Source organism: Apteryx mantelli, chromosome 5 (assembly GCF_036417845.1).
Source record: "Apteryx mantelli isolate bAptMan1 chromosome 5, bAptMan1.hap1, whole genome shotgun sequence".
In the NCBI taxonomy this organism is placed as follows: Eukaryota; Metazoa; Chordata; class Aves; order Apterygiformes; family Apterygidae; genus Apteryx; species Apteryx mantelli.
In genome coordinates this window covers 8,172,280-8,193,935 of record NC_089982.1, presented here as the reverse complement: position 1 = coordinate 8,193,935, position 21,656 = coordinate 8,172,280, and the positions used below count along the sequence as shown (strand labels likewise).

The window sequence follows — 21,656 nt, the reverse complement described above, 5'->3', positions numbered from 1 at the left end:
AAAGGCTTTTACTACTTTTTTCTTTTAACATTTCTGTTTTGTAATATCTTAAATCACACTGTGAAATGAAATCACAGTAGTTGCCTTCCTAGATGCCCTTTGTGCAGTAGAAAGCTTAACGCTGTATATACAACATCTTTCAAGGCCTAGCTGAGATTTTGGCTGCATTCTTCTCCGTATGTGTTTGAAAAAAACCTGAATCATCTGCATCTTATTTGAGAGCTGGAATGCCTTAAAGATTTTTGCTTCCGATGAAATACAACTGCAAGTACGTTATGAGGGGAAGCATTAACTTATTTACTCTTTGAATTGTTGCTCTATTTGTATAAGGCAGAGAGGATCTCCAAGTTGTAGCTGCTTTTATCTGTTTTTTGGTTATGGCCCATATCTCTTCAGTTTGGCTGACATCCTTGCTGCCTGAGCCTGGAGGGTTACGATGAGATGATTCCTAAACCATCAGGTCACCTGCAGTTCAACTTGGACTTTTTTTGTGTAGGGTGGAGGAACCTGGCTGCTGCTCCACTCCTGTGTGTATTTACATTATGATCTAAAGTCTGTAACTAGCTGGCTGTTCCTGTGGGTTTCTCACATGTACTAACAAAAGACTCGCAGTGGTGTTTCATATTTTAATATGTTGTTTGAACCCTTCAGCTGGCTTTGATGTAGCAGGTTGGTAGATGATACTGCGCTATTACGAAGCCTTCATCACAAATAGCAACTGAGTTAACTTTCTTTTAATGCTTCATTGAGGCATTTGTCAAATTTCATCGTTAAAAGAGGCAAATTTCTCTAAAAGTGCTTTTAAGAGTTCCAAAGCGAGTTGGTAATTGTCAGCATTGTGTTTTGTGGGTTTATTCCATCCAGATGGCTTTACCAAATTATCATTGGGGAAGCTGAATGCCATTTAGAAACAAGGTATGTCTGACATGCGTCAACCTTGGCTCATTCTTTCTCTCCCTGTCAAGTCTGAGAATTTTATGTATAAAGTTACTGCTGATACCTCTTCCAAACTACCTTGGCATTGGGCTGTTCTGTAAGGAAGTACAAGGTCAAAGAGATGTTTTTGTGAAGTTTTGTTCACTTTAACAGTGCTGAAGTAGCACCAGCAGTTTGTCATTTCTAAATGGAAAAGGCCATAGGAATAATGAAAGCAAAAATGTAGAGTTAGAAGAGCCTTTCCAGAGCTAATGTGGAAAAGAGAACTAAAATCACAAGACAGAATAATAGTGAACTTGTAATGCAAACTCTCAGAAATAGCAAGTTCTTCTTGGGTAATGGATTGGGTAAAAACGTGCGTAACTGATAGGTTTAAAAAAATTGTAGAATCTCAGTTGAAGTTTTTACCCCGCTATACTGCTCTGGGCTTGTGTGTGGAATAAATTAAGGTACTGACTGCTGCATTGTTTATGTGCTTAGCAGTCACCTCATGTGACTCATACCTTTCAAAACGCGTCTTATCCTGCAAAAATAAAATGTCAATCTGTGTTCTTAGGCAAGTAAGGGAGCTTTTTGAATTTGTGAGGCCTGGATTCGACTTCTATTTGTATCCTGCACTGATAAAACATGCTGCTGTTGAATTGTAGTCTGGTGTTCGTACAGGTTATAGATAACCTGAAGGTTACGAGTGTGGAAAAAAGATGTTCTCTTCTCCTTTCTAGAATAAATATTTTGAAATGGTAATGTTGACACCTGCTGTAGTGTGTAGATGACGGTGTTAGAAGAAGATCCATGGTTATGAACTATCTGTCAAAGGCATCTGATTTAGTCCTGTTTTCCTCAGCTGTAGCCTCCAAAAAAGAGGGAAAGGATAGAAACAAGACTATATGCGCATATCTCAGGGCTGTGGGAAATCCTGGAAGAGCAAAACTGCATGGAGGCATGAGGGTGAATCTGTCCCTGAAAGAGGTTGAAACTGGATATGGTAACCACACTGTGCAAGTGGCATGAAATGCAAGAAAGGAAATTCATAGTTCAGCTTGATAACGTGAGAGATCAATAATATGGAGAAGAGTTCTTGTAAAATAGCACTTTCAAATACTGACACCTCTTTTCATGAGGACCACAGTGTTCTGAAGTTATACTGGATATTTAGGTGCAAGGAGCAACCTTGTTATATTCTTACATTATCATTCTCGCTCTTTTTGTCTATTCCATTCTTGGGTTTGAGTATGGCTTATCAGGTTCCTAGATCAACAAAAGTGTATTTCCTTCCCTTTTCAAAACATGTACCCCTGTTCATACCATTTGGTTGTAATGCAGCTTCCTTGATTTTTATTATGTTTTATGAGCTCTGCATAACAAGTAGATCTCTCCCTGCTTTACGATATGTTTATTAGGCTGGGAAGGCCTCTTCCATTTTGATGTTCAAGTGTTGCTCTACATTTAGAAAGGCCTCTGTTGCATTTCTGTCTTTACCCTATTCTGCATTGGTCACTGGCTGTCCGGTTTTACATATCACAGAACTGTTGTGGCATCGCATCTCACGATGGCAATTTTTAAAGAACTGGTCACATGATTTCCATGAGCTCAGTGTCAGTGAGCAGCAGTGGGGGAGAGGCTTGAAGAGACCAGGGGAGGGCAAACAGGAGAGGAATTGCTGTTTGCTGCGTTGCATGAAACTGCTTTCCCACTCAAGGGGCAGAAGCAGGAACACTCAGCAAGGTCAAGGACATCCTTTCCTGCCGGTCAAGAACAAGCTGAGCCCGTGTTACCACAGAGACAAGGACCTCAGCCTACAGCGTTGCTAGTGCCATTGGCACAGCAAGATGAGCTGCATCAGAGCAGTGATCTAGTCCTGAAACCATCTTCTCTTGACAAGTTGATAATTCTTGTCTGCTGTTAGCTTGCTTCCGTCAGCAATGTCTCTCTGAGGCTAGTTACTTTCTACTGTCCTACAATTTAATGCTTCCGATGCCATGCTGCAAATGACAGTGAGTTGTATCCGGTCACAATTGAGGATATCATTTGTGTATGTATGTGGGGAACAACTATATTAGCTAGTTGAGTAAACTAGTATGTCACTTAAAGACTGGCTTTACATTAGGAGCATAAAATTATATGACGCGGTCCAGTAGACTCTTGATGCCTAACCATACCGACTGCGGGCTTTCGGCAACTCCCAGAGGAAATAGAAGCATCCAAAGAGTCTACATAATCCTAACCTGTTTGCTTACCTGTTCATTTGTCATAGCTAGGGCATTTTTTGAAAGCTAAAAAATGCTAAAGTGACGGGTACGTGCATCTTTACATAAAGCAAATGTATATATCAGATATACTGGCATTGTTTTCACACCAGGTTCTGCAAACATTTCAGAATTAAGCACTGCATTCTAAGTGTAGAGCTGGAGCAAGGCTTGTGTTAGAAGAAGGATGCTTTATTAATGTGGTGCTGTAACTTGCTGCAGCCATGAGCCAGATCTATGTCGATGTATTTCTTGCCACTTTTCACTTCAGGGTAGGAGCTCAGTTAAAATGGTCAGTCGGGTCAAAGGTCTTCCCCCAAACACTGAATTAAAATCTTTATGTTCAGGTTTGTAAGAAAAAAAAAAAAGTCCCTGCCATGAGATTTTTTCCCATTTCTTGCAGCAACTAGAGAAAGACCAAATCTGATCATAGGATTTATGTTTAGAAGTATACTTGTCCAAGGCAACAGGTGCAGGGTTGTGAAATTGTAGCAAACGAAAGATCAGGACAGAAATGTTGCAGAGCAATGATCTCCATACAGAGAGGTGGGCTACTTGTTGGTTGGAATAGAGAAGGAGAAAAAAAGGCTTCTCTTTTGCATTGACTAAAGTAACCTGAAATAGTAGTAAGGCCCTTTCAATGAAGGTGACACCCTCCTTTCCCTTGGGCACGCTGGGATTCTGCTCTGCAGCTCATTACTTCCCTAAAACAGACTCCTCTTACTGTAAGAGGAGCTAACAGGAGAAGGTGGATGTTGCTGTTTTATTCTTACCATTACTTTGTGCAGTTAAGGATAGCTCTGTCCTTGATAGCAGGTGAAATGTATGTTCTCAGGATACCTTCCCTTCCTCAGAGGAAGTGCTGAACATACTGAACGGTGTTGATGTGAATGTGCTTAGTAAGTTTGTAAGTTTGCCTTACAAGTTAGAGGTAAGTAGAATGAGCGCGTTTCGTGTTTCTAAATCATCTGTTAGGTGGGAGAACATAACTTGATTTTTACCAATTCTTTTTTTTTGGGGGGGGGGGGAAGGTCAGAAAAGGTGGTCTGTATGGTTTTGCTAGATATCAGGTCACTGCAGATGACCAATTCATTGATAAAACGTTCTCACCTTCAGTTCTCCTCCTCCTTCAATCCACATGGCAGACAAGTGAGAAGGAGTGCTGCCTGCCACAGCAGTTTGATGGAAGGCTGTGGTACCCTAGCAAAGTGCAGTTAGGCTCTTCATTCTGCGCAGTTTACATGTTTTATATAATAACCAGGAGAACGTGTGAGCATGTGTGAATGCTTTTAAATAGGATATGTTCATCTTTTAACTGTGGATTACAGTATCAGAGCCTTAAGAATGTGGGCACAATACAGTGGAGAGCTGCATCTTTTAGCTCAACGGAAAGCGTCTCTAACTGCCTCTCCTCCACTGATCAGAAGGCTGCCTGTTGTGTCAATGGACAAAACAGTAGCATGAGCCCATTGGGTAGCAAAGCTAACCAGATCTGGGTGGTTGCCACAGTTCGGTGACATACCTCAAATAATCAGTCTTGGGATTTAAGAGTTCCTTAGGTACAAACTTGAGGAGTAGATACTACCATCCATGCACAGATTGACCTTTTGAAGGACAAGGACTGTATGAATATGGACAGTACCTCAATGTGAATGACACTTTTTCCAGAGTCAAGGGGATGTGTGTTGATGTTGGCTTAGGAATGTGTGGAGAAGGCAGCGTAATAGGGAATACTGGCATGGAGCTGCCCTGAAAAGGGCAATGCAACAATGGCTTAATTAGTGTAACTTGAGATTGTTTTAATGTTTCACTTAATTTAGATGGCATGACAGACTCACTACTGCTTTCTGAAACATACAGGAAGGATTTTGGAGTCTCTATATTTTAATGCAGACTTTGTTTTAACAAATGTTAATTCCATAAGTACCAATTATTGCTTTCCTGGGCAGAAATGGAAATGTCAACTACAAAGCAATGGCACTTATTTGTGCTGGCCACACACAAAGTGGAGTGTCTCTGTGGAGACACAAATCTGCTCCTAAACATGTTGACCATATTGTCTATTGTATACTAGCCTGGAGGCTTATATCAGCATGGTTAATTTTTTTAAAATGACAGAGGCAATTACTATTTATATAAAACATTTCAGAAGAGCATTAAAACTATACTGATTTTTGTTCAGAAGTAAATCTCTTACGTCAAGGCCCTGTTAGGGGTTGACGTGCACAGAGGAGACAAACCTTTGCTCTGCCAGGTAGTTTAAGTAGGAATTGGAGGGGATATGCACCATGCCAAGATGCTCACAGAAAGAAGAGCGAGTGCTCACTACCTGTGTATGGTGTGTGTCTACCCGTTTCCTGTCAGTGTGGTCTCTTGTATGTGTAGAAATATGTATATAATGCATACGTACATACGCATGCCATTGGAGTTGTGCTTGGGGACTGTGCTGTAGGTGCCTCATGCAGCGGCTGTGAAATGGCCATAGCAGCCCTGAGTTTCAGTGTAGGCAGGTGCTGCAGTATGGCCAGTTCTTTTGAGCTGCTGGCTGCGATGCTCCCAAATACCCATTTCGGAGGTTCTGTGGGCCTTCCGGGGAACACATTTCCAAGCCTGAGACATGTCAGCTTCAGAGGGTCTCTTAGTAGAATCCCAAATGTTGCTGGTACTTGAACTTCTTTCAGCTGGAAAGGAAACATTACTTTTTAATTAACAGACCAGAAGGAAGTCATTTCACATGAAATGCTGTTATAGTAAATATGTCAAAAAAGAAGTCCACTGACTTTTGTTAATCAGATGTGAGCTAACTTAAGTCTTAAAATGTAACTTTGTGGATTGAAATAGGTTGAATATTCCTTTGTTTCCACTCTGGCTTCTACAGAAACATCCAGAAAAGAAGTTTCTTGCTGCCAAACATCTGTGTATTAGCTGAGCTGTTGAGCTTGCTCTTTATCGGTAGAACTGCAGGTCTAGTCTCTGAAAGGTGTCTCTGCTCTGGCCAGGCAGTATTTGCTGTGCTAGTCTCCCGTTCCCAGAGTTGAGACTTGGTTGGGCTGTATTACCTATGAGCAGGAGACGAATATGACATACAGTGTAGGCATCAAATGTACCTCTTTTCTTCCTTCCTCCCACTCTCCCGCAACCGCAAACCTTTTTTGCAGAGCCCATGTGCTCCTTCACTTTAGGAGATCTTTCATCTCTCACTCCATCTTTTTTTATAGGTTGTTATTCTTATTTTGAATAAAGTACATTGCATGTTTCCTCATCCTCAGGCTTTCTGCTAAGGAGCACTTGGAATTAAATGCAATAAGAGAGCGCTTAATTGCAGCAGGTTTGGGAGGAGGAGGCTGCTGTTTCCAAACTAAAATTTATTTTTTTTTCCTTTCTGTCAGCATGCATAGTTAATATAATTCATAACATCTTAATTCTTTTGGTCTATTTTACAGAAAATGTGCAAAGCCTGAACTGCTGTGAATAAAAGCATAACACAGAAGGTTCTGTTGTCTTGGATTTTCTAAAAGGGTCTACAGCCTAACTCTGTTACCAGTAATGTACTGTCAGAATGCTGGTGACATCCATACTCGGATGCTTTTTGTCATCAGTCTTTGAGAACAAAGAATTGTGCCAGAGATTATTTTTATACTTTGAGAGTTTATCTGCTGAGATCATGCTTGGACACAGCTCTGATCAATTCTTTTGCAAGTGAAGTCAGTAAATGCTGAAGTATTCATTGCTTGTTTGTGTGAATTAAGCTGTCCTTGTGATCACTTTCTCCATGTAAAGTATGAGGCCATAAACAGGATTTGGGGTTTTTCAGTGTCAGATACTCAGAGGCAGTGTAGCCCATTGGTTGGGACTGACATCTGGGAATAAGAATATCTTTTTGCTCTTCCAGATGCTGCCTTTGACTTGCTCCCTGACCTTTTCACTGCTTAGTGTTTCAGCTTGAGACTTGCCAACTGTTCTGTGTTTCTGTCTCATCACTTGACCCTTCAAATACCAGTTTCTCTTCTACATGCTGCTTGTAAACTTGGATGCTCCTGCAAATTATTACAGCTGATATTCTGCTGTATGTATTTCTCTGTAGCATTGTCACTCTTGCAGAATGAGAAAACAGGGGTGGAAGCCCAGGCAGAAACCTGGAAGATGAGGGATCACCCTGCCTTAGTCATGCCTTCCCTTGTGTGTGGTCACACTGGCAGCAGCAACCTTGTGCTACTTTGTGCTACAAAGTGAGGAAAATGAGGATATGAGGTATCATGAGCAACAAGTAACTTGTAAAGCAGAACAGAGGCAATGTTATCCTTTTAAGTTGCTCTTCAGGGCTTCAGTACCCCTCCTTTTGTTTGTGGTGTGACTTTTTGTAATAACTGCTAAGTCAGATGGCACATTTCAGGCCATCTGCACTTGAGAAAAGATAGCCAGATGGATTGGGTGCAAGTGTTCATTGGTTTCTCAGGACATCCAAAGGCGGAGTCCATCTTGACTCAGGAAAAGGCAGTGGGATTAGCAGGCAATGGACAGAAGAGAAGGTGTCACTTCTAGTTGTCAGTGTCTGTAATGGACAAAATGCAACTTCATTATGCCTGCTGCAGCCACAACGGTGCTGGAAGTTTAAACAAAAAAAAGGGGTGTGTGTGTCTGTTTGAATATAAACAGAACAGGACCTAATGGCAGCAAAAGATAACCTAGGACAATTACCCAAAATATTAATCAGACACATGATGTTGCAGGCATAGAACTGCTGCGGTTCCTTTGCTTTGCATAGCAAGAGCTGACTGACAATGGGGACATTTAAAAATTCATTATTAAGTTACTTCATTATGCTCTCGGCAAAGGAAGCCAATATGATTTTGTTTCTTGCTGGAGAAAGAAGTGAGATTTGGCAAGTAGAGAAATCGTGCGTTTATGAGTGACTCCGAGCTCAGTTCAGTGGTGAGTGCTTGAAAGGGCAAAGAAGGGGAGAGGTTCTGATGCTCCAGCCCCCCCATCTACCAGTGTTTTGTACCAAAGACCACATGAATACTGAAGCATGGCTATTTCACTGCTAATTCAATAACCATTGTGGAGTAATTTGACACATTTCTTCAACTTTCCATTCAGCAGCCTGGATTGAGTACTGTCCTGAATATAACAGGGCAGAAGTTTTGGGAGAGACTTAGGGGTGTCTGTGTTGCCTATTTCCTAAAAGGTGTGTATAAGTAATGCCCATCAGCGACCCTAGGCCATGGGCAGATTCATGCCAGGACAAATTTATCTGATATTGTGTGATTACGGTAAGGGGAAGTATGTTGGTCTCCAGACCTCATTTAAGGGGTTTGGACTATGCATGTCTACACTAGTGATAACCACAGAAGATGATAAATAGGCACACACAGAAGCTGGAATTTTCAAAGGTGCATGAGGGAGTTGGGTAATGAATTTCCATTCTAATTCAGTGGGCATTGAATACCTTCAAATGTTCTTTATAAATCCCTGGTCCCTTTTTGCTTATGCTATTTATTACTTGAATTCCTGTAAGTAAACTGTATGCTTGTAAAAGTTTGGCTAGTGGACGAATATCTGCGTAAGATGGTTCTGGCATAAACCTGAATGCAAATCATGTAGTAAAGTGTTATATTTGAGCAAGACCTCCATGTCTTGGCAACATTATTGTATCTTGGTTTTGGAACTGATTCCAAAATGCATTGAGAAGTAATGGAAGTCTTTCTATTAACGTGATTGGGCTTTGGATCAGACCTTCTAAAATCTGACTGGTACAGCTTTCACACCCCCCCCCCCCCCCCCCAAAAAAAAAAAAAAAAAAAGATCTAGGCTACAGGAGTGAAATTCCCTCAAGCAAGGTATTTTCAGACTGTCCCTGACAGGACAAAAATGGGAGTGAGGAATCCAGAGCAGCCATATGGATCTGTGATCAGCAGTGCTGCCAGTGGTAGAAAAGATTACTCAGATGTCTCAGGATAAATTCTGGATAAAAGTTATGTTTTTCCACCTATGTTTCTCTCTTTCTGTTAGGCTGCTAATCTGTTCAAGCAAAGAACCAGACCTTCCTCTTCTGGTTCTGTATAAATAGTTTAACATGTATTCTAAAGACTTTCAGTGGAGAGCTACTGGCAAATGCGCTGCAGCTTTTGCATAAGAACAGTACAGGAATGCTTTAAAATCTGTCCTTGTATTGGCAGAACTTGAGAGATGCTCCTTGCAATATGCATCTCAAAATGGTTGATGAACATCAGCAGAATGTCAACTGCCTTTTCAATTTTTTTTTAAACCTCTAACATCATTTTTACTTCCATGTGTAATGTGCTGTTGATGCACCAGATCAGCGGTGACTGATTTGAAGTGCTTGATGGTAAGAAATAGGTTGATCTTTCACCTCCCACAGCAGTCACTCACAAATGTGTGCCTTTATGTTGTGGAGATTCGGTTCTTGAGACATACTCCAAATAAGATGACTGCAGACAATCTTTTTGGATATGAAACGGTATTACAAAGTTGCTGTTGAGCCAGGCTAAATCGAAAGGAAATGAAAGGAATCTGACTGATGAAAGACAACGCTCAGTAGCTGAAAGATGCTGATAACCTTAGACTTTGGCACTTATAGTCTGTATAGCTCACTGAAAACAAATAGAAAGGGAACCAGAGTTGGACATCACTTGGGAAATGATTTATGTCTGCTCACATAAATGTTTCAGTACTTAAGTAATTGAATTTTTTATGTAGCACTCTTTTGTCAAAGATTTTTATGAATGATGTGTATATATAGCTGCTACATTCATCAATGAAACAAGCCCACTGTCCATGTGAAACTGCAGCCTTTTGCTGCTATCTCTTAATGTGCCTGACAGAGAGAGAGGTAAGTGCTGTGGGGCACACTGTTCCAGGAGAGGAAGGGATTAGAGCTGGAGACAGGCTGTTGGGACAGGCTGGAGGAGTCTAGTTCTTGGGCAAGGGGCTCGGTGACTTTTCCTTCCTGACCCGTGTCGTGCCAGGCTGATCCCTGGCTGCGAAGGACCTGATGCAGCATTTGAGGGTTGGCAAGGATAAAGGAGAAGGGTTACTGGAAGTGAACGTAGATGATGTTTTGCATACTGGAAATGTGGTATCTTACCCACGAGAAATTTTGGCGGGAATAAAAACATATTCCAGACCAGCAGGGTTTCTTGCCAAAAGTATTGTCTTGGTGCAGGCCTGTGAACATTCACTGTAAGTGCATTTGTTGTGTTTTAATGACCCTCTCTCTGACAGTTTCCTGGCAGAGTGCTGGGACTTGGGGGAGCTTCCCAATTCCATATTTCAAACATTCAGTGAGCGGTAACTGAGGAGAAACACTTCCCTGCTTTCCTTGTGCAACACTGGCACAGCCCTTCCACATCAGGCAAAATGTTTTCTGGTTTCTAGACACTCTTGTGAATGGGACAGGTGCTATTTTGGGAAAAAATAAGGGCTGGATTGAGGTCAGCAGGTGGAGGTGGGGTCTACGGGCTAAGAGTAAGAGGTGTATCACCAGTGTGTCAGGGAACGCTTCTCATTTTATTTACTTTGCACTCCCAGTGTCCAGATAAGGCCAGGAGAGTTTGGCCACAGAGAGCCCTGATGAATGGACCATGTAGGACTTGTTCCGTTCCAGCGACTACCTAAACTGCAATGTGGCCAAGTCAGTGGAACTGACTCTGGCAGAAAGTACAAGTTGTGTTTCCTGTTCCGAAGAAGGCTTTGAGGAATATGCTCGCTTAGTGCTTGAAAGCGCATGGGTTTCTACCTGGTCTCCTGAGAGCAAGAGGACTCGGAGTGTGTTGATATAATTCCACACTTTGTCTTGTGGTGTTTACATACTGTTTGCACCTTGCTGTTCTCTGCTTCAGTGCCAGCACCCTGATATTTCTGCAATCTGTTTTTATGATCTTGATGTTGAAACAGCTGTAAAAACAGCCAGTGAAAGTGAGCCAGCTGTTGGAATTTCTGATTCAAAGTCTGGTTTGTAGTAGGCAGATTCTGAAAGGAAAGGAGAGATGGAAAACAACAAACTTGTCTCGTGACTAAATATAACAACTCCCTTACCATATACCAGTGAGGTGGCTGGACTTTTCACTGCTGAAGAGAGTTAAATCAGTGAATGAAATAATAGAACTAAATTTACATAGCAAGCATCCAAGGATATTGTGCTACATTATTTTAAAGGAAATGACATATTTTATCTATGAGGACTTACTGCTCTTAGAAGTCATCTCTCCCACAGCTCACTTGTTGTGGTGTTGTGTCAGTAATTTAAAATATAAATATTATCAGGTGAAGAGATGCAGATGGATTAACATTCTTGCTGACTAACTCAAATCCAAATGCTTTGTTCATATGTTGGTGTCAGCACCAGTGAAATGTGTCTTTGGGGGAAAGAAATGCAGAATAGCCTTTCATCCAAGTGGTTAACGTTTTGACTGGTGTTTACATTCTTGTTTGTGGTGCCAAGCATGATAAGGACATGGTTCATCTAACACTGCAGTAATACGAATAATTAGTGTATTTGAACTCTGCATTTGTTGTTCTCCCCACCACACACATCTACCCTGAAGCTGGCCCCAGCAGCAGAGACCCAGCAATTAATGGAATGGGGATTAGCTGAAGTTGGGAGCCTGGATTTTCTGCAGTTGTGCAACAGGGAGCAGGGGAAGGCTGAATGTCATGGTTTTCTTCTGTAGTTAAGCTGCGGTAACTTACCTTCTGTTCTCAATGCCTTCCTCGAAATACATGCTGATTTGCTTCCTGAGTATGTGAATTGGTGGGCTGCTACTCTGGCCCAGCTGAAAACGGGCAGTGTCCAAGGGATTTCTGCTTGGATTGAAGAGTTGCCTATTATGAGTTAAGTAGATTTTCTTTTGGGTAGAATGATTTCATTTAATACAGATGAGTCTGTTCCCATTCCTGATGCACTTTCACCACATCAGGTGATAAGCAGAGGTAGGTTACAAGTATGTTTTGTAAACCCCACCATAGTACAGATGAATTTGGAGACTATCTGTTCATTTCTAATTGCACAGTTTCACTTAACCTATCCTCATTGAAGAGCTAAGTGAGAGTGCAGGGCCATCCAAGGATAAGGTGGAAAGGTTTTGGAGGCTTCTTGGCTGCTGCTTGGTGCTTTCGTAGTTATGTAGAACAGTGCAAAGTGAACAAAAACTACTTGTATGAGCCCCAACCTTGGTGAAGCGTGAGCAGACACAACGTACAAGCAAGGCACTGAATAACCAGGCTATTAATTTTTCTGAAGGTAGCTAAATCCCTAGCTGTGGCTCTAGATCTGAAGAAGATAGTTGCAGCGTGGCAAGGTCCAGTTTGGAAACTGGCTGCAGTATCTATCTAACATACCCTGCAGCCCCAGAGCTGTGGTTTTTCTGGGCATTTACTCTGATGATACAGAACCCCTCTGTCGGTGTGGGTTTATCAGCTGGTTGGTTCTTGGAAAGATTTAATTGTAAACTTGGGCACAAGCAAATCCTTGTTTGTTCTGCTGAGGACCAGACACGTTCTTACATTTTGCAGGGACTCCTTACTCAAACTTAACTGTGGAAGTGTTTTAAATGACTCTAGTTAAACTCTAAAGAGGCAAGAGAAAGCTCTTCCCCCCCCGCCCCTTCCCGTTTTTGTAAGAGTACAAAGCGATTCAAGTCTTGGTCCTGCAATTGGCACTTTGCGATGAGACCTCTGCACTTGTGTTGAGGCCCATTAACTTCAGAGGCACAGGGCAGACGAGTTAAAGGTTTTAATTGTGTAGATCCGATTCCAGGATCAGGGCCCAAGAAGGGAAGACAGCAGGCTGCAGGTATTACAAGTAGAAGGTGTTAACACACAGCGGAGATGGCACCTATGGAAGTTATTCCAAAGGAGGATAAGTGTGAAAGATGGGAAGAAAGGAACCAAAGGAAGAATGAGCTGAAAAGCATTCCTGGCTGGAGTGTTATTCTCTGACTTATTTCTTCTTGCTGTATTACACTGTAATTTATTTCATAATGATGTAACATGAGCTAGACCAAGTACTCATGTTTTATTACACTGTCAGAAGGATGATTTAGTCTATCAAATGAATTTGTTCTTACTTCTAATGATTTATTTTATATTCCCATTTCTAATCTTCCTAAAAAGCTAACCACATAACTTTGCAGTGGGGCTATCTGTTAGTATGTTAATTAAAGGTATACTTTCTGTATGGGTGACCAGGGCACAAGTGCCAGACTTGCACTCGCAGATCTGTTTTGCCAAAGCCAGGAGAGAAAGCTCTGGTCCAGACACTCTGTTGGAGATGCCTCCCTGCTTGCAATGTCTAGATGGCTTTATTCTTAAATAAATTTGCCTTTGAAGCAAGCTTTCACAAGCTCTAACAACTGTGCAAGTTCCTGACTAGGCAAAGAAGTTCTCCGGTGAAGTTCTCAGGGGTCAGGAAGAGCCTTTTGACCCTGAAGATTCGTCACATGTCTACACAGTGCATGTAGAAAATCAATCTAGAAGATTCATGACTCTCTGGAGAGAGTAAAAAGTATAGTTTTCACAAGACAGACAAGGCACATGATACTTAAACAGTTTAATTTTGTGCTTAAGCTCCAGACTTGACACACTTTTATGTCTTGAATTGACGCACCAGAATTTTGCATGATTTGCAAAGTGTCTGTAATGAGCATAGCTGGACATGCACCTATTTTGATCAGGGGATTAGTTCTATGATGGGATGTGCAACTAGCCTTGTATTTACTGTGTGCTATTCCATTAAAAGGACTTTATCAAAAGCCTTACTCTCTGGTGGGGTAAAGACAGGGAGTATTAAATGAAGAGGTCTAGTAGCAGGAAGCACTCTGCTTTTCTTGTCATGAAGACATATGATCAGTTCATTCTTTGTTGCTTCCTAAAATCCTGCAGAACTCATCTGAAGTAACAGTTCATGTTTTGCTTACTGCCTGTGAAAACATGCCACACTGCTTGAAAATCTTTTCCCTCTTGCCTTCCTGCTTGCCTTCTTGTTAAACGACTTGTTTCATTACTCAACTATAAATGACAAAAATAATAATCTCTTAGCTGACTGGTGCCAGTATGAGACTAAGCAAGCAGATGGTAAATGCCTTTCTAGCACACCTTTGTAGTCGGAGCGTATTTGTTCTTCAGCTATATTGAAAAGAGAAGGTTATTGCTTGGGTAAAAATCTGGTTCTTACTTCTCCTCTTATTTTCTCAGCAGGAGAGTTGCCCGGTCCCAATATGGATGAACACAACGGCTCTGCAGAGACTCCCCTGCCGAGCCAAGGACGGCACGGTGCCATTAAGTGTGGGTGGCTACGGAAGCAAGGAGGCTTTGTCAAGACCTGGCACACGCGCTGGTTTGTTCTCAAGGGGGACCAGCTTTACTATTTCAAAGATGAAGATGAAACCAAGCCCTTGGTAAGTGAAAGAAGATAGGATGGGAGGTGAAGTAGAAAAATGAGAGAGTACAAGCAGGATTGTCTCACATTTAAAGAAACAAATCTCTCTGTCTGTGTTTATATGGAACTTGGGATTCTGTTTGCAGTGAACACAGAATTGATTCAGGTCTTGGCAATTAATGTGGTTTTCCCCCATCAGGTTTATTTTTAAAGCTTCTCTCACCAGGCCAGTTTTTCCCATCAGGGCCTTTTTAAGGGAGAGTACTGTAAACTAAGTAGGAAAAATCAGTCAGATGTGCTTCCTTGAGGCAGAAGAGTACATTGTATTTAACAAGGTACTGCTTACTTTTTTGCTTCTTAAAATCGGGAGTATCCCAGCTTTGTGTCTTCCCAAATTCAAAATCCCGTAAGACCTCTAGCCTGAAAATGCTGCTGTCTGTAGTGTGGAATAGACGACCGCCTGATGCCTGGGTCTTCTGTTGTGGTAATTTACTGCTCCGTAATGCTCATCTATTTTCCCTGTTTAGTGCTTAGTTCCCTTTAGTGCTGTAAATCTCCAGAGTGCCATATGAGAAGAGTAAATAACTCTGCCTCTCAGCTCAGGGCTGATCTGAGCCTCTGCCAATAAGTTAAGAGAGATCTTGTGCTAGAACCTACAGAAGTACACAGTCCTAGGTGTTAATCATTTGTCAGATGTTTGTGCCTTCAGGAAAAAGCTCTGAGATGGACACGTTTGTGAATTACCTTTGTGCAGATACTCAAATACTGTCACACTTGTATTTTTCATGCCTACTACATTTTTGATGGTGGTCTATGGTTATGTGGATTTGCACAGGGAACTCTCAGAGATGTAAACCCCATCTAATCTAGCTTCCTGCGTGGCACAGGCCATGCCATTTCATCAAGCCTCACAGTATGCATTAAGGTGAATGTGTTTAAGAAAAGGATTCAGTCTTGAGGTAACTGTTCCTGATGAAGGTTCTTGTATGAGTTAAAATCAAAGCTCCAGTTTCATATGAGGGCCCTGCTAGCTGTTTCCACTTTAAATTATCCTTGATAGTGTAGGTTAATTAAATAAAACGTGACATAGTTACAAATTATACATTAGTATGAATATTTTGTGAATATGACATAATTGATAATGTATGGGAAATGAGACTTGTCTTTTACTGTACATATTTTGATAGTTTGAAGTTTGAAAAGCAGCCATTGCAATAAAAATATTTCTAAGCCAGACGCAGCAAACTAATTCTGCCTTCTCTGTCATGGTACTGCATAGCTCCTGATGGTGTTAGCTAGACTGCTCAGACCTGAGTTTCTAGAACTACAAATCTCGGTCTGTTTTGTAGTGTTTTGCATCTGCCAGTATGTTTGCATGTCGGGACTCGTTTTTTTTATGGGGAGGTAGGATATTGTATTGCACGGAACACTGTACAGCACTGTAGAGACCACGTTATCCTCAAATTGCACAGTGCCGGGTGCTGAAATATGTCCTGAATTCAATGCCGTTTTTCCAACCTTCTCTCGCATCCTAGTCATTATGTGGGGCTACTCTGGTCTCCAAGCTTCTCCTGTTGGAGCTGTTCTGGTTTTGTTGCTGCTGTTTCCTGTTTGTGTGGTGGTTTGTTGGGTTTTTTTGTTTGGTTGGTTGGTTTTGTTTTGTTTTTTTGCTGCCCTCCTTCCCTCCCCCATATTTTTAGCATAGTATTTGAACCTGGGATTCCTGATCCTGAAGAATGTTCTAATTGCAAACCTAATAAATACTTATTTATAGAATGTAGCAGAACTAGCAGAAGAGGACAAGACAAGGCAGTGAGCCCATGTTCGTAGCCCTAATATGGGAGATCCAGGTTGCAGTTTGTGGTGTGAATTTAGTGGGTCCTCGGAACACCAAGCTGCTCTACGTTCTGGCATTGGCTTCTGTCCACTCTGCACCAGAAATCACACCGTGACATTTGCATGTTGGATGTGATTGAGGTGTGACTAGAACCAAACTGCAGAAAAATGAGATTATCTGTCAGAATTTTATCTAGGAGTGACCATGTGTGATGGGAATTAAGAAAAGAAGTAACATCTTACATGTGTAAATCATCTGTGAATGCTCTGGTATTTCCGAAGCGTGCTCACTTCCTGTTAGTAATGCTAGTAACTCCACCACATATGCTTTAGTAAGTGTGCGTGTACATTGCCTTGCTCCCAAATGATTAAATTTGAAAGTCATTAACTATTAATATGAGTGTAGGGAAATGTCCGAACTCTGCCAACCTGCATCATATGCCTGCAGGCACGCAGGGAAAAAAGAAGCAATATGCACAGCTATTATAGTCAAGGACGGTGAATTTTCACTGATTCTTTATTATCAGCAAACACAAGAATCTTTCCCTTGTAATATTTTATTGTTAAGTATAACAGCTTTCTCTTGCTCTGATAGTCTTGAAATGTCTCAGGATCTGGCAGAGACAGCGTTTCCATTTACTGAAGATGCAGGTAGAGGTAGCAATAGATGTATAGTTATTTCCAGAAGACAGAAAGCAAACATATGAAGTGAGCAAGCCGATGCCGTGTGAAGACATGAAATCTGATTTCTGATAATTCTGTGTAATTTTTCCTTTCGGAAGTGATACAGGATCTTGTTTTCGTTAATTCCTTTTTATTATCTTTGGAAGTCACCTTATACCTGACAGCCTGTTGTGCTTTAGAAAGCCAGTATTATGTTAGATTTGAAGGTCATCTTTCCGGCTTGAAATGTGGGTGGCTGAAAAAATCAGCATTTTAACATTCTGTTTCACAGTGCAACTGTTGTTTAGGTGCATCCAACGAAAATGTCTGTCTTGCTTTCTTCTTTGCCTGCGGTTAACTTGAGCAGTGCCTGGGTAGGCATCGTCTGAGCTGCAGATGGGAGGAGAAAGTGCTGCCTGGGTGAGATGTCGTGTTCTTTCTGTGCTTTTGCGAATTACAGGAGGTGTCTTCCAAGTATAGTCTCCTGTGGCAGTTTCACTGTCACTCCTAGGTGTTTTTTGGGAGGGGGGGTATTATTTTTTTATTTACTGAGGAAGTGAGTTCTCAAGGGTGAAGCTACGAAACCCGCACTGATGGAGCATCGTTAATACAAAGTCATAAATGAACGGGAATTGGCAAATTCACTGAGTCAGCACAGTATTTTAGCCGTAGATATCTCCTTTGTGTAGTTGCAAATCAACAGTAGTAGTCCCTGGGGGGGTTTATGGACTCAAACTTGGCCTCTGTACAGTAAAGGGGTCTTAAAGAGGTGTGAACTAGCCTTGGAGAAATACTTGTTGGTATACACCTGAAAGCAGGTGACGATCTGCTCTCTGGCCAGCGAGAGCTGATGGATTTGTCCCAAGAGGCAGCTTTAGCACAGCTGCAGGCAGGTTTGTTCCCAGCTGTAAGCAGAGGGGATGTGTAAGCAGGCAGTGAGGATCTGGTGCTGCTGAACATTTCCAAGACAGTCCTTCCCAAGTTGCATTTCTCTTTGCGTGTTCAAATGGATACACATCAGCTCACACAGATGCACTTAGGTTTGGAAAATGTGTACCCTTTTCTTTAAAAAGAAAACAAACCCAACGTGAATGCATATGTAGGTAGCTATTTCTGAAGTATAATAATTCCATGAGTTTTGCAAGTTGTGTATATCTGTAGCTAGTAATACTTATTCAGGACTTCTAATATATGTTAATGTAATTTCTATTAAGAAACGTGATGTAAATTTAAATGTATTCAGAAAAGTTATCTATATCTCTATAGTGATGGAGTATACACAGCTGTCGATACATGAAGTTCTACCTATTCTGTTAGGCTTAGATGTTAACTTCTAGCTACTGCAGCTTCTTTGTAACAGCAAACTCTTGTGCAGCTCCATTAGAAGACTGACAACTTGTCAGGTCTCTTGGCCCGAAGAACTTAAAGGAAATACTTTGTAGAATAGGTTAAAAAAGAGAGCAAGAGAGAAAGGCAGCTCCTAAAAGAACAAACTAGGTTGCTGAAGTAAGATGTCTTAAAAATTTTATTTAAAATAGGCAAGAAAGAAATGGCAAGACAAGTATTTTCTAGACATCAACAAGGACAGAGTCCCATAAAACACAACAACTAATTTCAAACACAGTTGAGTGTCAGTTGTTGCTCAAAGGTGGACTTTGCAAAAGAGCAGAAAACCTGTTGGAAGAGGGGTAATCTGTATTCGCTCAGAGAGCGAGTGTATAGACTAATGGGATTTTTCTCATCTCCAGATTCTGTTTTCAATCCAGCAAATCCACTGCCTTATTTTCTTAAAAGAAAACATCAGTTTTATTCCCATGTATTTGTGAGTTCTGCAGTGTGTATCAATAAATATGATCTCTTGAGTTTTCAGTTATGGTCCTCAGAAGGGTCATTGACCTTTGTAATAATCTTAGGAATGATCTATTTTGAGATCTTGATGTTTGTGCTAAATTGAGGGTAGTCAAAAACATTTTGACTCAGTAGAGGTTTGATTAAAGAAGCAGCCTCTTTTCTGCAGAAAGATTTTCATTTCCTGTTTTAAGAGCATTGTCTGCCTTGGTGCCTCAGCTGCTGGGCCACGTGGAGCAAAAAGCCCCTTACATTCCTGTAAATGAAGTCAGTAGATATTCAGATCCAGAGAGGGTATTGTTACTTTTTTAACTTGATCATCTACATCAAGCCAGAGAGCGGAACCCAGTGTAACTCCTGTTCCAGTGTTGATTCATGGCTCAATTAGGAAGAGCTCTCTGAAATGTATGATGATGTGCTGCCTTCATTTATTAGATTACAGTGATGGTACAGCCCTGATATGCCTTGGTTATCTGTTCTAGTCGTTAACTATACTCATAGATGAAAATTTGCCATTTTTATCCAGTCCTGAACTTTCTGGTGTGCAGTTTTTATCCTCTAGACCTTGTTATGCTCTTACCCAGCGGCTTAAGCAATGCCAAACTGCGTTCAGTTGCTCGCAGGATCTTAGCAAAACCCTGGGAAAGAACAGTAGATTTGAATGCTAAGGTGAGAATCTTAAACTTGTTGTCTGCGATGATCTTTGAGAACTGAATAACTGGCTGCTAGAATATAAATACAATTCCCCACCTGTCCGTCAGTGAAAGGCCTGCCTTTGATGTACCAACAGAGTATTTTAAAGAGCTGCTCCCTCAGTCCTGGTAGGTGAGGATATGAAGCACCACGTCTGGGTAGGCTTGACTTCTCGGGCCTTGCTCCAAACTCCACGTTTTATGGAGCAGCTAGGGGCACCTTAAGTGAAAATAGCAGTGTGCAGAGCTCTGGTTTTGTCATTCCTGTGCAAAACCCTTGATATTAGTCTAAGGAGCAAGGATGGTCTTGGGATGGACTTGTGCTACAGAGTGAACCACCAAACGTGCAGGAGCAGGGACCTGAAATATTAAAGGAGTTGTACAAAACTTATAGCAAGCTGAATGAAAATTAATGAATCAAATGAAATTATAGGGCTGTCACAAGAAGTGTAGAGTTTTGATATCAAAAGCACATTGCTTGGGAATTTCTCCGGAAACTCAGCATCCTGGACTAAATTACATAGGATTTTCTTGAGATCACTCATGCTGTTTACTAATGATAGGATTTTCCAGAAAGGTTTTCTGTTACCAGTTATTGGGTGCTATTTTTTGAGGGTGGTAGATGCAGCTTTTAAACTAAAATTAAACTAAAATAGTTTTTCAACTGCTGATGTGAATGCAGTGGAAAGGAAATGGATCCAGTGGATTTTACATGAAAATTAAAAAAAAAGGTATTTTTCAAAGGCAGTCAGCTGCCAATAACTTCCTATAACAGTAAATGCTCTGTAGGAATCCTCATAAAAGGCTTTCAGTTGGTCTTGCTGAACTTCTATCTGAAATATGAAGTAAATTAGAAATACTGTCCCCGTTTTTCAGAAGGCTGAATGTACTCTCCTTGTGACTGACTCTTTCCCCATTCTAATAACTTCGGCTCTTGGAGTCCTTGTTTTAGGGTACTTGTGCACTGCAGTTTGCAGCAGAGCAGTTAGCTCATCCTGAGCTCCATGCAGTCAGAGCCTAGCCGTTTTTGCTATCCCTTCGTTATTCTGTTGTCCAGGGTGTGAACTTTCACTTATTTCCTTTCCCTTCACGGCCTTTGACTTTGCATAAAACTAATAAAGTACAGCTCATTTCAGTTTTGCATGCGTCGTGCAAACTTGAAACAGATTCTGGGTTAGCCATATGTTCCTGATGTAATGATATCTCCCATTTCTTGAAACGTTTAGTTGAGAGAAGAGAAGCCTTTGCGTAACATATCTTTCTATTTAGGACAACAAATGCATTTTTTTCCTTTGTAATCATTCATGGTCTCCATTTGTTGAAAATAAGATCTTTCATGTTTTAAATTGAAAATCCAACTTGTTAACCCTGCGACTGACCCTGTGAGTTTCAGGTTAAGTAAGAAGAGCTGTATCCTGTCTGATGCAAGTAGCAGAACCTCATTTACTCCTATACTTGCATTCTACTTGAAATAGAAACAGGTGTGATGTATGCTGGCAACAGGTACAGGGGCCTGAAGACTGATACTTTTTTATATAGTGAACTGCCACAGTTACTGTTTAATGCTATTGGATGTGGAAAGTGAAGTGAAAGGTCAAAAAACATTTTGGGCCTTTTTTAGGGGGCTTGTGGAAATGGCTTCTCAAGTACATGAATATAAGCAGGCTCTCACAACTTAAGTAGTGAAATTTTGGGGATACAGAGGTGGTTATTGAAGGATAGCTATTAGTTCTTATATACAACAGAAAATTCTGCTATTTCTAGTAACTGGTCTCCCCTGGTAAGTCATTTAGTGCTGCAGGCTTCAGCAACCAATTTTTAGAGATGCCTTTTTTTTTTTTTTTTTTTTTTAGTCGCAGTGACTTATAGTAGTGCTATTAAAGATACGTTTTTGTCAGTAGATACCCATGAAAATTTTGCACAAAAGTGTTTAGTGTGATAATGCTAGTTTTTTGCAACCAGAATGTTTTTGATACCATTACTCTGTTGGCTGGGGAAAGGTTTCTTGTGTGCAGGGTGGAATTCCTGTCCTCAGCA

General features: G+C 41.2%; 1 protein-coding gene across 4 annotated transcripts in view; it reads left to right on the top strand.

Annotated features, from left to right (window-relative positions):
• The window catches only part of ARHGAP24 (Rho GTPase activating protein 24), a 249,256-nt gene that overhangs the window by 24,203 nt on the left and 203,397 nt on the right, over nucleotides 1–21,656 (top strand). For 3 of the 4 annotated variants that reach the window (XM_067297417.1, XM_067297418.1, XM_013957393.2), the window contains exon 2: nucleotides 14,397–14,599. In XM_067297417.1, coding sequence (XP_067153518.1) covers nucleotides 14,420–14,599 — 180 coding nt within the window. In that variant the 5' untranslated portion in view covers nucleotides 14,397–14,419. The remainder of the gene's footprint in view (nucleotides 1–14,396; nucleotides 14,600–21,656) is intronic. The other variant, XM_067297416.1, reaches the window with a different exon arrangement.